This window comes from Meles meles, chromosome 6, assembly GCF_922984935.1.
Source record: "Meles meles chromosome 6, mMelMel3.1 paternal haplotype, whole genome shotgun sequence".
Taxonomy (NCBI): domain Eukaryota; kingdom Metazoa; phylum Chordata; class Mammalia; order Carnivora; family Mustelidae; genus Meles; species Meles meles.
This window is the reverse complement of record NC_060071.1, coordinates 57,750,611-57,766,442: the sequence shown is the minus strand read 5'-3', so window position 1 is coordinate 57,766,442 and position 15,832 is coordinate 57,750,611. Positions and strand designations below refer to the sequence as shown.

The 15,832-nt window shown below is 41.6% G+C and overlaps 1 protein-coding gene across 1 annotated transcript in view; it reads left to right on the top strand.

The window, feature by feature from the left end:
- The window catches only part of RYR3 (ryanodine receptor 3), a 513,582-nt gene that overhangs the window by 191,298 nt on the left and 306,452 nt on the right, over positions 1-15,832 (top strand). Inside the window, exon 3 of the mRNA XM_046008318.1 lies at positions 4,347-4,454. Coding sequence (XP_045864274.1) covers positions 4,347-4,454 — 108 coding nt within the window. The remainder of the gene's footprint in view (positions 1-4,346; positions 4,455-15,832) is intronic.

The following is a 15,832-nucleotide window of genomic DNA, read 5'->3' as shown; positions in this document are numbered from 1 at the left end:
CCACACAACCTTGAAGGCTGGGGAATTTGCTTTATCCTTACACATAATAAGAACCTCAAAAATACTAGATCTGTAAATGAACATAGAAGTGACTTACTGATGTTCTGATTTCAGTGCTCTGTGATGGGTAATATCTGACATTTGTTTCTATGTACCAGACCCTATTTTTACGTTCTTACACATAAGAACTGTCTACGCTGAGAAGTAGATACTATTATATATCTATTTTGCAAATAAGGAAACTGAAACAGACTAAGTTACCTGCTTATCCTCATTCAACTAATAAGCAGTTGACCAGATACCTCATAGAGTTCAATGTTAAGAGTATTCACACTTAACTAACATACCCTATATTGCTTTTAATTCAAAGCTATTGATACACTTAGGTGGTGTATCATTAAGGCTTGGCTGTGTGAGATCCAGATAGATTAATGGAGAAGTGGAAGGAGACCCATGTCGGGGCCTTTTGAGTCGTAAACAAATTGGCGAAAGGGCCCAGCCAACCAGCCAAGTGCTCGGTCCAATTTGCCTACAGCCGCAGCCACCACCAACCACATACTCTCAAAGAGTCTTCTAGAACACAGAGTCCGTTCAAGAACACTGTAGCTGAGCACTTGCTGTTCTTTGTACTGGGGATACCCAAAGTAGAATGACACAGATTTTTCAGGATACCCCCACTCTGAAACAGTCTGCACTGCATGAGAATTAGCAAGCCAGAACAGAGTGTGGTTTACAGGGGAGGAGAGGGAGGACAGCCTCTCCCCGCCTTGGAACTGACTCCCTCTTCCTCTCCCCCAAAGCCTGGCTAGTACAAGCCAGCACAGTGCCGAGAGCATATTGTGAGGTGCTAGGCAGAAGAATGCTATGTGAATTTGACACGAAGAGCATCAGATGCCCACCATCTTGCTTTTAGTAAGCCTGGAAAAAAATCACTTTTGGTGCAGTGAGGAAGGTGTTACATGGATTTACAGACCATGGGGAGTCCACAGGTCCTCCCTTCTACTTTCCACATCATGGAGCTAAATGAATACCTAGCTCCTGGCTTTTGCAGGGCCCTGGAATCTCAAGGTTTTCTGGAGGGCATTCGGGAATGTAGTTCTTCTCTAGGCGGCGGGATGGGGCTGGGGAGAGAGACGGAGAGCTGTGTCAGAACAGATGTCACCAGAGCCCTTCTCTCCATGCTGAGAATCAGTAAACATGTGCCGCATGCCTGCCAGGCAGAGTGACTGAGGCCCAGGCTCCAGAGCCCAGAGACGATGAGCCGCCCTCCTGGGGACTCTCGTGCTGCAAACAAATTAGCTTTGATGGGAGAGTGGCCTTTGCTCATTCTTGAAGAACGGGGAGGTGGGAGCTCAGGCCTGTGTGGAGTTTAATTAAGGCTGGCAGCTGGTGTAACAGGTCAGCTGGCTCTGGGCTCTGCTCTTCGTTTATGTCACAAGGTACTACTTGCATTTTGTCCTTCTCCAGATACTCCTGTTGCCCTGTCTTTTCCCTCGCCACCATCCCTATGTCGTTCTGTGTGCTCTTTGACTGGTGTGACCTTATCCCCAAGCACCAGCTCCAGGCGAGGACCATGCTCCAGAGGTAGAAAAATTAAACCATAAGGAAACTGTGTAAACCAAGGAGAGGTACAGGGCTCTCATTTGAGGGTTTTCTCCCACGGCCGTTGTCTCCCACTTATGTGTGCTGTTTGTACCAGTAATGATGTCATGACTGCCTTGGGACTTACCTATCTGGAGGGAAAAGAAAAATATGATTGGAGCATGTCTTGTGTCTCTATTACTGGTGGTCCTCCACCAGGATGGATGATGGTGGTGCTGGGGAAATGCTCCTTTCTTCTGTCCAAGTAAACCAGACCCAGGAAAGAGAGAAAAGTGACTTTGAATCACAGTCATGCCACAGTAGAATATCTAGGCCTAGGGCCCATCTACAGGAGACTTATGTCTACAGGAGAATGGACTCCTTAGGGTTTTGGTAAAAGTGAGCATGAAGGCTGAAATCATTCAGTTGGTTAGCCAAAAAATACCCTTAGGGGTGCCTGGGTGGTTCAGTAGGTTAAAGCCTCTGCCTTCCGCTCAGGTCAAGATCCCAGGGTCCTGGGATAGAGCCCTGCATCAGGCTCTCTGCTCAGCCAGTAGTCTGCTTCCTTTCTTCTCTCTCTCTGCCTACTTGTGATCTCTGTCTGTCAAATAAATAAATCTTAAACAAACAAACAAAAAACTTCCCTTTAAAGTACTAACCATCACTGCAGACACTCCTGAATAGAAAATCTCCAAAAGACCTCCTTTCCTGAAGTGGAAGAAGAAGAAACACACAAACTCTCTTTGGCTTCCTCTTCTGGTACATGAGATCCAGATAGACTAAGAAGTGGTGGGAAGGAATCTCTGTGACATTTTCTGCGAAGGCATTGTATTTGGGGAAATGGAGTTAGATGATATATGTTTAGGTGTAAGACCTCTAGGGAAGTGTTTTGTCTAAACTACATACTAAGTAGTGTATGCTACTTAGAATGATGCTGTATGTGCTCTAGAAACATTTTCTGGATGTGACGATCAGCCTGGCATTAACAACTGTTTGCTCGCTCAAGTCCCATACAGATGAGTTAATTACCTACAGCAAGAGCAGACTTTGAAAACAAAGCAAGAAATATATAAAATAAAAGCTGTTGTCTCCTGATTATAGTTTCTCCTATAGTCATTTTCATAAAAAGAACCAGGCAATTGTATGTTATACCAGAATTCTAGGAAGATTGGGTTTTTAGGATTTTGGACTGTGGTGACCCTGAGTGGAAACACGCTTTGTAGAAAAGTCCTCAAATTTTAAGTGGCCCAGAGGCCCTTAACCCCTGGGATAGGATTACCCATCCTTGACTTGGCAGTCTAAAAACTTTAGTAAAGGGAAATAGTAGGTCCAGCATAACATAACATAACATCATTTTATTTGGTGGTGTTGAGGTTGGCAGGGGGATAAATAATGTATAAAACACTTCAAAATTAAAGGAAACTTAGAGATTACCCATTTCATTATTTTACAAATGAAAATGTTGACATCAGAGGTTATCTGTGCCTTAGCAGTGGGCTTGCTTTGGCTTTTAAATTGGAGATCCATGGAAACCATTTTACCTGTCTCAGAGTGTTAGACATAGCTGTTGGTGACTTCTGGCCCTCATTCCTCAATCTTGTTTTTCTCCTAGTGACCATGTTCTCCAGTGCCCCATAGGAAACAAAGGCTTGGTATGTAAGTGATCATAAGCTATATTCCCAAGGAAAATGGCATATCAAGAAACTAGAGTCTAAGCTCCTGTGAAACAATGATGTGTGTCTTCATATCTTTCTCACAACCAAGCGCTGTGCTTTCTATAAATGTAATATTTAAATATTTGCTGATTGAAAATATTCTAGTTGTGAAAAATAGCTTTAATATTTCCATCAGTGGTCAGAACAGTGTAGATAGAATTAAGTAGATAGACTTTGGCTTTGAATCTGACTCAGCCAAATAGAAGCCATGACCTCAGGCAGCAGGCCTAACTTCTCTCTGTCTTCTCTATGCCTGTTTCCTTGGCTATAAACTGAAATGTTAATAATTCCTGTCTTACAGGGTGGTTATGAGGATTAAGGGAGTTAATATATTCAAAGCACTTAGAACAGTGCTTGGCACAGAGAAAGTACTCAGTGAGCATTAGCTATTACTAGTCAGTGTACACCAAAGGCCGTCTTTAAGTGTTATTGACAAATATTCCAAAACAAGCATATTATTATGTTACCTGAGCACATAATAAAGTAGAGTGATTGTTGTAGGGGTCTTCAGTTCTTATAATTCTGGACACTTCTTTGTTCAGAACTATATTTGTACAGCTCTTAATCCCCTCTATTGCCTCCAGGTTTTCTTAATAAGTAAATAGATTTCCCATCATGGTCACTATTGCCCAGAGCCACACTGTGGTCTGTCCATTGCCCTCTTACAGATTATTGTCGATGAGGTCTCAGTGGCTTTGTTCCTTTGGTCCTACCCAGGCATCAGTGTTGATCAATGTGTATTTCCTCTCCCTTCTTCAGCAATGCTGTGTGTGTGTCCTCTCCTGTATGTACCACCAACTGCATTCAAGTTGGTGCTAAGATCTTTGTCACTGTCTCCTTGAGACTTGGGGATTTTTTTCTTCTCATCCTTTAGAATCCTGCCTGAAACCCACTTTAACTTGAATAAGAGAAATCTACCTTTTATGTTCCTAGTCATCCATCCATCCACCTGTCACTTGTTGATAAGCTCTTTGCCCTTGAGATTGTTATTGTGTGATCTATCCCCAACTGATATGAGAAGGTATCCTCATTCTTATTTTATTTCCACAGTATGTTCCTCCAGATCTCTGCGTCTGCAATTTTGTGCTGGAACAGTCCCTCTCTGTGAGAGCCCTGCAGGAAATGCTTGCCAACACAGGTGAAAATGGCGGCGAAGGGGTGAGTACATGATTTATGTCGTAGGTGGGGATTGGGACACACCAGCCCAGAAGTGCATACTTCATTTCATTCCTCCAGTTTCAAACCATGAAACCTTAAGATCCTTGACTGATCCATAAAAAGATACTAAAACTTTCTGTCTGTGTTTAATTCTCATAACTGAGCAACCTTAATTCTGCTTCCTTTGGATTAATCAACTTCCACCATAAAATGGAAGAGATCACCATTGATGCTGCATGAGCAGAATACAGGTCATTGAACCTACTCCCCTTCCCTAACCCATAATCCACCAGAATGTGAGGAGGGCATTGAGATGGAGGGTGCCTATTAGATGTTCTTTTTTCTTGGAAAATTCTCATCAGAGATTTATGACTGTCCCAATGAAGGACAACTATGTTGTAGCATTTTCGTGAGGATTTCCAGTAGAGCTCAATCTTTGACTCCCAGAACTCCACAATTTCACTCATGATGAGAAAATGTAGAGCAGTGTTGAGTTTCTATTGTTACTAGAATGGTCCTAAGTATTATCTGAGGACTTAGGCTCCTAGCTCCCAAGTCTTTAACAGGAGACTTTTAGAATAATTTTGACTTTCTTTCCCAAATGACATATTTATATTTATATCCATTTGTCATCAGGCATTTTGACTCTATGGCCTGAATATCTCAAATCCAAGCATGTCTCCCTATCCCCCTTAGACACCGCACTAGACAACTATCCTGTCTTCTGGGTTACAGCAACAGCTTACTAACTGCTTTGATTCCTTCTATACTGATCCACCTCTGCCACCATTTTTTTCTTTCAGCTATTATAATGTTCTTTCCAAAATGCAGATCTAATCTTTATACTTCCCTGTTTTAAAACCCTTTGTCTTCCCACTTCCCTTGAGAAAGTTCCAGATTCTTAACTAGACATAAAGCCTTTCAGGATTTGTGAGCCCTGCTCAGCTTTCCTGTCCTATCTCTCACCACATCACCCCAGGCACTCAGTGTTCAGCCATATTGAATTCCTTTCACTTCCTCAAACATGACAGTGCTCTTTTGCCTGTGACCATGTGTGTCAGCTATTCCCTCCATTTAGAACAGCTTCCTCCTCCTCTCTGTCATCCCCTGTGTAATTTCTACTTCTTTAAGGAACCAGTTTAAATATCAGATCTACAGAGAAGACTTTGTTGACCCCACAGGTTTGGGGTAGGTGTCCTTGCTTGAGCAACAGTCAGTAAATAGTTCTCCTCATTCTGTACTATAATTGCAAGTCTAATTTTCTGCATCCTATATGGGGGAGTAAATCGCATAAGGGTAAGAACAATTTGTAGGACCTAGCACAATTTATTCTCACTTGACTCAAATGAACTCATACATAAGAAAGAAATGTCGCATTTGTGGTAGAAGAGCTGATGACCATGGACTCAAGGGAATCAGTATTTACATGTAGGTCATCTTCCAGCTCGTAGTGTGATCTTCCACGAGGCTTATTATCTCTTGGGGTGTTCTCACCTATAAAATTAGAATGTTTAATTAGTTTTCTAGGGTCCTTAACACCAGTGTTTGTGACTCTTCGCTCTTCTGGTTTAAAATAATACGCTTCTTCAGCCACCTGAGAATAGCTTTTTTTTCTACTGCACAGCATTAGCACAGGTGAGTTTTTTTCTTTGGATATTCATTGCAGTCTGTGTCTGCTTCCCCCTTGCATTGACCTCAGTACCAGAGCTTTCATCCGTAGGCATCTACCCATGAGCTCTGTGGAACAAGTATATTTTTAATTCTTCATTCTTTTTTCAAAACCAACAACTCATCATTGATAGACCTCTTTGGTGAGGGGGAGCTGGTTGATTTGGAATATTAGCACTTTCAGTTTCAACCAAGATCAGCTAGATTCTGCCTACTTATGGCCCAAGGATAGAAATTGGGAAGATAGAAGCTATGTTAACTGGAGAACTATCTCTTGGGCATTCTCTTATCCTGTTTTGCTCAAGAAGTATATTTGAAAGGACTTCCTTTTCATTTAGCTTGAGTAGTCCAGGAAGTTCTGTACATGACAAAGTAGATGCAGAAGTTCTGGTTATAATCCTTGCTCTTCTTAATTGCCATGCACTTAAATAATAGTCTTAACTTGGTTTGTCTTAAGAATAAATAGCCATCACCCTGTTACCCCAGTTGAGCACTGGATGTTATACACAGCTAATGAATCATCGAACACTATGTCAAAAACTAATGATGTACTATATGTTGGCTAATTGAACATTTAAAAAAGCACAAGAATAAAAAAGAATAAAAAAATAATAATAAATAGCAAGTCATTTTCCAAAGAGAATGTGAAGACCAACTTGTAAGAGTGAGTACTTAGTTTGGAACATACAAATAAGACCTACCTTAAATATCAGCCATGTTGGAGGAGAAGGTTACTTAATATAATTATATATTTCAGGGGCCATCTTTAATTTGCCATATTTATTTTCTTTTATTTTTTTTAAAATTTATTTACTTTTTTAGCGTAACAGTATTCATTGTTTTTGCACAACACCCAGTGCTCCATGCAAAACGTGCCCTCCCTATTACCCACCACCTGTTCCCCCAACCTCCCACCCCTGACCCTTCAAAACCCTCAGGTTGTTTTTCAGAGTCCATAGTCTCTTACGGTTCACCTCCCCTTCCAATTTTTTTTTTTAATATATAAACATATAATGTATTTTTATCCCCAGGGGTACAGGTCTGTGAATCGCCAGGTTTACACACTTCACAACACTCACGATAGCACATACCCTCCCCAATGTCCATAACCCCCTCCCCCTCTCCCAACCCCACCTCCCCCCCAGCAACCCCCAGTTTGTTTTGTGAGATGAAGAGTCATTTATGGTTTGTCTCCCTCCCAATCCCATCTTGTTTCATTTATTCTTCTCCTATCCCCCTAACCCCCCATGTTGCTTCTCCATGTCCTCATATCAGGGAGATCATATGATAGTTGTCTTTCTCCGATTGACTTATTTCACTAAGTATGATACCCTCTAGTTCCATTCACGTCATATACACACATAATTTGCCATATTTAAAAACCAGTACCTCAAATCTTATTGGGCATTTCATTCTCTTTGAAAATTGAGTCCAAAACAAATGATCTGTGACATTTTTATTAAGCATTTACTGGATAACAGTAATCATCATGTGGGTCAGACTCTAGAATTCCCCATGTGCCGTGTTGCCTTTTTGTGCTATTTTACCAAAGATAAGAGTTCTCATCTTGACACATATCATCATCATTATCATTGACGAGTCATCTTAGAACTAAGAGGAAGGGACTTGGAAGGAGAGCTGGAGTCTTCTGAAATTATTAAGATGTTCCTTTTTGGTGGTTCTATTAACTAGTCACCTGGCTAAGAGCTTCAGCTACTGTAACTCTCTTGCAATGTTCTCACAATTCCATCTGGGCTCTCGTTCTTTACTATGAGAAATAATATTTTTATATAACCTCTTGAGTCTGACTGTTTTGCTTTCCTGAAGTGACTTCTGTGCACATTTACCATTAGTATTTAATTTGGTTTTAGACGATAATATTCAGCAGGGAAGAAAAAGGGGAGGGGGAGGAAGTGAGTTAACATGACAGACCATAATGATTCCCTGGAAAGCCTGGGGATGTTTGAGTGGGATGACACTTCCTTTGTATGCCGGTCTATTCTGTTTGGAAATAGGCATTTACTGCTTTTAAATAGATACTACTTTCACTAATGATCATGACTGCCACCAAATGGGATGCTTTGAAGAGTGTAATTTTTCCTTCTAGCCATCAATTGGTCCTCGTGTAGTGTGTCTGTTCACTGCTGTGCGGCAACTGAACACGTTTAAAAAATGACTTCGGTGGTTTGTTCATTCACGTGATCAGGGTACAGAAGTCTCTTTGCAAGGATTTCAATTCTGCGGCAATTCCCCTTGCTAACGGAAAACAAAGGTGTCCAGCTTTGTTTAACAACAGAGTTTGTTCTTGAACTGTCCTTCACTATATAGCAAATAGCTTGTGGGACCCAGCTTTATGTTGAAAAGGAGAGAAAAATGAGGCCAAGAATGTGGGGTGCTCCCGAGTCTGCCCTAGCTGAGTTCATCTTAGGGTCAATTTGACTCTGATTAAATCCTATCTGATTTTATTCTGGAGAAAATTACCAAGAGATAGATGTTTAGCACTGTGACCAATTAAATGACTGAAGTTTGAAATAAAATCCCTGCATACAAATATTAAAATATTTTCACATTTTTGATTGATTGGACCTACAATATGTGAAATACTCAGACGCTTTCAGCAGGACATGGTGCGAAAAGAGATGTTGGCATGTCCCTCCGAGCCCTCAATCCCACCATCCCTTAGAAATGACCTTGAAGAAAGAGCAGGCAGCATCTGGCCTGAGAAAAGCTCTGTCTTTAGAGCCGGGCAGGTGTGTTTTCAGTCTGGGCTATATGCATCAGTGACCTCTGGGGCTTATTTTTCCTTTCTGTACCTTACTTTCCAAATCTTCAAAATGCAACCTACCTCATGGTGTTGGGTAGAAGAAATTAAATGATAGAAATCTCTACCAGGGCCAAAAAGATATATTTGTTCCTCTTCATCTCCTCTCCACTCCCTCCTTTCATATTCAAATGCCTCACAGGAAGGAGAAGTCCACGCTGTATGACCAGGTGCACAGAACTCCAAGTGGGTTTTGACGTGAATGGGCATAATGCTTCTAAAAATGAAAGGCCTTGATTAACACAATTACCAGCTGCACTTCTTCTGATAAGGGCTCCGGTTTTCTCTAAAACTTGACTTAATCATGGTTAGACTTCTACCACTTAAAAAAAAAAAGCTACACATATAAAATGCATTCATGTTATGATTGCCCTGTTAATGTTATACTTTATATCAGACGAAAGAACAGATAACATCATGAGCACCTAAGATCGTGCTTCACTTTCATTGCTAGAACGTCTAGAATGTCTAGAATGCTAATACACAATCAGCCTTTTAAACTTAATTGGGAGATGTGACCTGGAAAGCTATTACTTCTGCAAGAGCTCTTCTCATGGCTAACCTCACTGAGAGGTAGTTTTTTAATTTACCCTATTACTTATGTGATAGTCCCACAAACCCACAAAGGAGCATCAGACGCCTTTCATTTTCCCCTATCTTTAGAGGGGGAGTACGACACGCAATAAAGCTGCAGGAGAAATGCACCTGCATGGTCTAGAGCACAGTGGCCTGAGTAGGAAGAGCTGTGCCCCCTGAGAATCTAGGGATTGTTCCCTGGCGCCATGTGACCTTCGAACTGGCAGTGAGACTTAATCTCACATTATGTTGTATTGTGTAAAGGTCATTAAAGTACATGTCACGAGATACTTGCCTTGTAGTCAAGGTCAGGATATTCCTCTGTTTTATAAAGTCACAGAAAGGTGGCAACATCATTTAAAAAGAATCCTCAGAAGATATGTCTATCCTGAGCTTAATAGATGATGAAGAAATGAAAACAGGTGATGAGGAGGAGGGTTAGAAGCTGCTTAACTAAAGTTTGAGCTGTGCCCAGATGTAGAGATCTTGTATGAACTCATCCAGAACAAAGAAGGCTAGTAGGATCCTTACCTTTTTATTCCTTATCCCCGAGTTCCCACCATTTCTGTATTGTAGAAGAGATGGGATACCCCCTCCTCCAGAGTTAGCCTCTCAATCTGAGTTTTTTTATCTTCCTTTCTCAGTTGTCAGCAAAGAGCCGAGTGAGAATTGATTTTGTTATGTGTATGGAAAGGGAACATGACTGATGGAGGAACTATGTATGCAGTTCTAAATAAACCTCATCCCCACTGACTTTTTTTTTTAAAGACTATACTTTTTTATTTTTTTAAACTTTTTAAAAATTTTTATTTATTTATTTGACAGATAGAGACCACAGAGAGGCAGGCAGAGAGAGAGGGGGAAGCAGGCTCTCCACAGAGCAGAGAGCCCAATGCAGGGCTTGATTCCAGGACCCTGAGATCATGACCTGAGCTGAAGGCAGAGGCTTTAACCCACTGAGCCACCCAGGCGCCCCGTGGTCTACATTTTTTTAAAAGAGAAATCATTTAATGAATCAAATCTAACAGCAGGCCTTAACTACACCTTTAGAATAGTACGTAAGATTTCCTTTGGAGAAAAACTACAAAGTCACTTCTGCGTGAATTATGCTATAAGTCCTAGGACCTGCCCACATATGCCCTAAAGCCAAGGTAGCCAGGACACACCAAAATAGCCCCATTAGGTGTTCAAGTTGAAACTTTCCTTGCCCTCGTTGGTAAAAGCCACTACATCAGGCTCTCCAAGTACCTCCTCAGTGCCCACACTCTGGAGCCTCCCCCTCCCCCCCCCGCCAATATGGTAAAGGTGCCTGTCTGGTGGTTCTACTTGAGGATAGTACCCCTGCCTCATGCCTAATTAGAGCAGGATGCCATGGCATCCTTGACTTTACTTGGCCCTGCTTTTTCTTTTGAAGTGGAGAAAAATAACATTCCCATTTTGGATGCTTCCCTTTCTGTTTTAACTTACAGCTGGTTGTCCATACCTGCTAAGAAAATAGTATTTTTGTATTTAAAAATATTTAAACCTATTGGTGAAATAGTTCTTACATGTTAAAGCTTGGGCGAGGTTATGTCTCAAAAGCCACTTTTTACATTCTTTCCTGTGTTAGAGTTCACTCAGGTTGGCTCATGGGAGGCAGCCTGTTTCAGGAATAAACCTGGGAGGCCAGAGGTTTAGGGTTAGTCCTGACGCTGCCCACTGGGGGTCTGATTGTGCCAAATCTCCTACTCCTCTGGGCTTTGGTTTCACAGTCTCCAAATACAGACACCACTTAGATGGAAAAGAACTTTCTCCTGTGTGTGAGGGTTCCCATGAACCCAGTTAAAAAAGGAAAAACGTCACGACTCTGTTGTTCTTGTGTGTAGCCCATCACTGATTAGGTGTGGAAATGGTAACCTGTTTGTGTTAGCCACTGGTCTTGAGATCCTGGCTCCCATAATTTTAGGTACAGTTGACTCAGTGTGTTTATTCTCTTTCTACCTTGGTGTGGACAAAGAATTCCCCAAACTCAAGGATGGAGTGATGACTATATAATTTGAATTTTTTTTGAGACCTGAATCCTCTATAAATTTTCTTGTAGGAGAATATGGGATGTATTGGATATGTTGTGTAGCTTTGACAGAACTTTCTTCAAGGAGCAAGATATCATTTTCAGAAATTAACTAATCATGAGAGGCATCCAAATTAAGGTTTTTATGGTTTTTTCACAGACCAAATTCTCATTAAACATCTATCCCCTTTTGTCCTCATTTCTTTCCCCCTTCTTATAGTTCTCTCGCATGTTACGCTATGATTTTAGGCATTTATGCTGATAATAATGGATTTTAATGTTTCTGATAAGCTGACATTTATGAAAATGTATGCAGGTAACTCATAATTCATTTTTGAGCTGGCCTTTTGATAACATATCCAATTAAAGTATGCCATCTGGAAGACCTTAGTTCATGGTAAAAAAGTACCTCTTCGGTTTAAAAAAAAAAATCTAAATGATTGTTTGAAGTATTTCTAAGAAAAAAGAAATTCTAAGTTTGCCTGATGTAGGTATGGACCATTTTCTTTGGGTGGATTTTCTTATATAAAGGTATTTATGAAAAGTGCTGCACATAAATTTAGGCGATAGCACGTGGCTTGCTTGTTTCTTGATGACATCAGCACTGTACTATGGGGAGAAAGTAGAAACAAACTTTTACATCTAATGCCACTGCTCACTTCTCGCTGAAATAACTGCATGCTCACCAGGTAGGAAATCTACCCTCTTCATTCTCATTGGGATTTTCCCCCCTATAGTAAGCATCGGTAGATAATTCAAATTACTTGAAAGCTTTTGGCAAGACCTGCATCCAATAAATATCCATTTACTGTCTTGTTTTTGATTTTGCTAGCTCAGTGACCTATCGGAATGGGTATGTTATTCACTCCTTTAATATACATGTACTTTGCATGGAGAACTGACTTCAGCTTACTTGTAATGAGCTGGGCTTCTCATGTGTGAGTGTCCAGGGCAATTTCCATTCTTCGTGCCTCTGCAATGAAACAAACAAACAAACAGCCCTGCACCACACTTCAACCTCATGGAATTAGACGGGGCTGCACACTTAAAAATTGGTTGCCAAGCAGCTTGTTAAAACCGCTGCTCTGCAATTAGAAGAATGGCCCGCCTGGGGAGTCCTCCCCCCGCCTCCCCGTAAAGACATTGAAAGTTTTCCCGAGTCTCTTTTTTAATTCTGCATGTGGTCTGGATGGCCAGTGGCCCTAGAGTTGACCTTGGTAAAATGACAGAAGTGTGCAGCCTTGCCTTCGCCCCAGCTTCTCAGTGCTCCCACCCTCTCCTAGTGCCATTGTGGGATCCCAACGCTGCTCTTCCGTGGGGCTGTAATTCATCATCAAAATGGAAAAAGCTAGTTAGTCTCCCCTTCTCATCCAACATCCTTAAAATGAACCAGCAGAAGAGGGAAATGTTACATGCAATCATTAAGAATAACCATTAAGGTTAACTAGCTTTTTACATTTTTTCATATCCCAAGTAGAAACATTTTCAAGTGAAAGAACCCATAGAATGAATTTGTAAAACTCCTGATGATCCAGTCCCCTCACCTCCTCCCTGCATATAGTGTTTCAGCTTCAGTGGAATTGCCTTTTCTTTGGGGAAATGTTTTCATTCTGAGTCGGGTACCTCTTATTTAAAATCGATATGGCTTTGTGATTCGGGTGGTGTTTTGCAAATGTGGTAACATTTAGCCTTGCTAATGTTACACAAACCCTGGAGTTCTTTCCTTTCTTGCTGTTGACCTTCAGTGCTCTGTTAGTCTAGTCTTGTCCTAAGGACCTCAGCATCCTAGAAAGCTTGAGCTTCTTTCCTGTGGCTGGACTAAAGGCAGTTCCTTGTGCTGTTTTGGTTTTGACATTTTAATTGCAAAAAATGTAAATATTTTTATTAAGGTTTCTTAGAGGAGTGAGGAGGGATTGGGGCCTCTAAGCTTTCTCGGGGGGGGGGGGCATATTAATGAGAGATCTTTCTGAATTTAAAAAAATTAACTGTTTAGTTGAGGGGCACAAGGGCAGAGATGGGTTATAAAACTGGATTCCAACAGCAGCATTTTTAGGAATTTGTATTAATTCTAAATTATAACCTATTTGAATTTAGGTGAAATCTTTTGTGTTAAAACCCTTGCTTACCTGTTAAAAACAGAGTACATTTGGAATTCAAGAAATCCTGGGAGTATGGAAACCTTTCAGTTTATTAGACTTTCCCTTTGATCGTGTAATTTACTTTTTAACAGCTACTAGCATTTAAATTATGTATTTGTAGGGAGAATTGAATGAACTAGAAAAAACTCCAACTTATTTCCATTTTGTGAAAGTTTAATGAAAGCACCTATGTGGATATTCTGGTGAACAAAAATTAACTTGGTGTCAAAGAAATCCTGGTCTCAACTGACGTTTCAATCCTCAGTGGAGTAAAAAGCCTGTGGCTAGCACCCCAACCCTATGATTACTACTGTCTGGTTTAAGAATGGAAGACCTTGGGGGTGCCTGGGTTCCTGGGTGGCTCAGTGGGTTAAGCCTCTGCCTTCAGCTCAGGTCATGATCTCAGGGTCCTGGGATCGAGCCCCGCATCCAGCTCTCTGCTCAGTGGGGATCCTTCTTCACCCCCCACCTGCCTGCCTCTCTGCCTACCTGTGATCTCTGTCTGTCAAATAAATAAATAAAATCTTAAAAAAAAAAAAAGAATGGAATACCCTGGAATTTGGACCAGGTAGAATCAATGGAAAGGGAGCAAGAAAAAGAAGATTCAGGGGACCTTGGGGCAAGAAGACCTCGTGCTCTGCAGAAGGCTGGAAAGGCAGAACAATTCTGTTTTTATCTGTGTTCTCTGTGCCTGTCCTTCAGTGGGGTGCTGAGTGGGAGAGGGGAAGGTGCCTGTTGCTCTGGTGGGAGAAGGGATAGTGCCTGGCCAGGGGTTGGTGGGGGAGTCGGGGGGATGTGTTCTGGCCTGTGCACTGCTACTCTGTCCTGTGTTTTGCCCATCTGTTAGCAAATGTGGCCTCTGACCTACCTTAGTTGCTCCCAGACATCTTCAGACACTGTCCTGGGAGCCCTGTCTGCCTAGGAATAAAGGATTTGCAAGTCATCAGGAAAATAATTACAATATAGGAATTGTATCATTAAGCTAACTCCATGAATGGAAAGGTCTACCTTTTTAATTTTTTTTCTTAAAAGATTTACCTATTTGAGAGAGAGCAGAAGGATGGGGAGAGGGAGAAAGAGAATCTCAAGCAGATTCCCTGCTGAGCTCAGAGCCCATTGTAGGGTGGCAGGGCTCAATCAGAGGACCCCAAGATCACGACCTGAGCTGAAACTCAAGAGTCCGAGGCTCAGCCAACTGAGCCCCCCAGGCGCCCCTGCCTTTTTAAATTTTCTACAATTATGTCTTTTTGATAATATCTATAGTCTAATGGTTATCAGGTTGGTTTATTTCTTGGTTGGTTTATATATTTATGGAAATCATAGAGATAGTGTAGGTGACCGCTTTCTTCTTTCTATTTAAAAAAATGCCCTTACTGGGCAAAACCTAAACTGGCAACTCTGTTGAGGATCACTTTGCTCCTGATGTTGAAATTGCAGCAGCTTTTGAACTTTGTAGCCCCGTCAGGCCTCTTCTGACAAACTCCTGTGTTCTGAGGAGTTTTCCCGGACCACCAGACGTATGTTGGTTTAAAAACCATCGCTTTACAGAAGTTTTGTTCTGCTGAAACCCAGAGAGCTGGTGTCCTTGTCGATGACAGTTCTTCTCCTCTTCCTTGGTGGAGATATCCTGGTCTTAACCTCTGCTGCAAAGGCCTCAATTGTACATTGTTTTCCATTCCCGAGAGAAGAGGGGACTGGGCGGATTAACAGGAATGGCCTGCTGCCCATGTTAGTGACTACATGTGGTTGGAGACAGGGTTCCCTGCCCCCATTTCTCTGTTGCTTGTTTACCTTTATGAGGTGGAGGATGGTGGGTGGGAGAATGGAGATGTTCTAAGAGACTCTTAATCTCAGGAAACAAACTGAGGGTCACTGGAGGGAAAGGGGGTGGGAGGGATGGGGTGGTTGGGTGATGGACATCAGGGAGGTATGTGCTATGGTGAGTGCTGTGATCTGTATTAAGACTGATGAATCACAGACCTGTACCCCTGAAACAGATAATACATTATGTGTTAATAAAAAAATTAAAAATTAAAAAATAAAATAATGCACGAAGGGCTGTTCCCATGTCCATGGGGCCAGCACTGCATGGGTTTTAGCTGAAGAACAGTCTTTAGGAATTGGC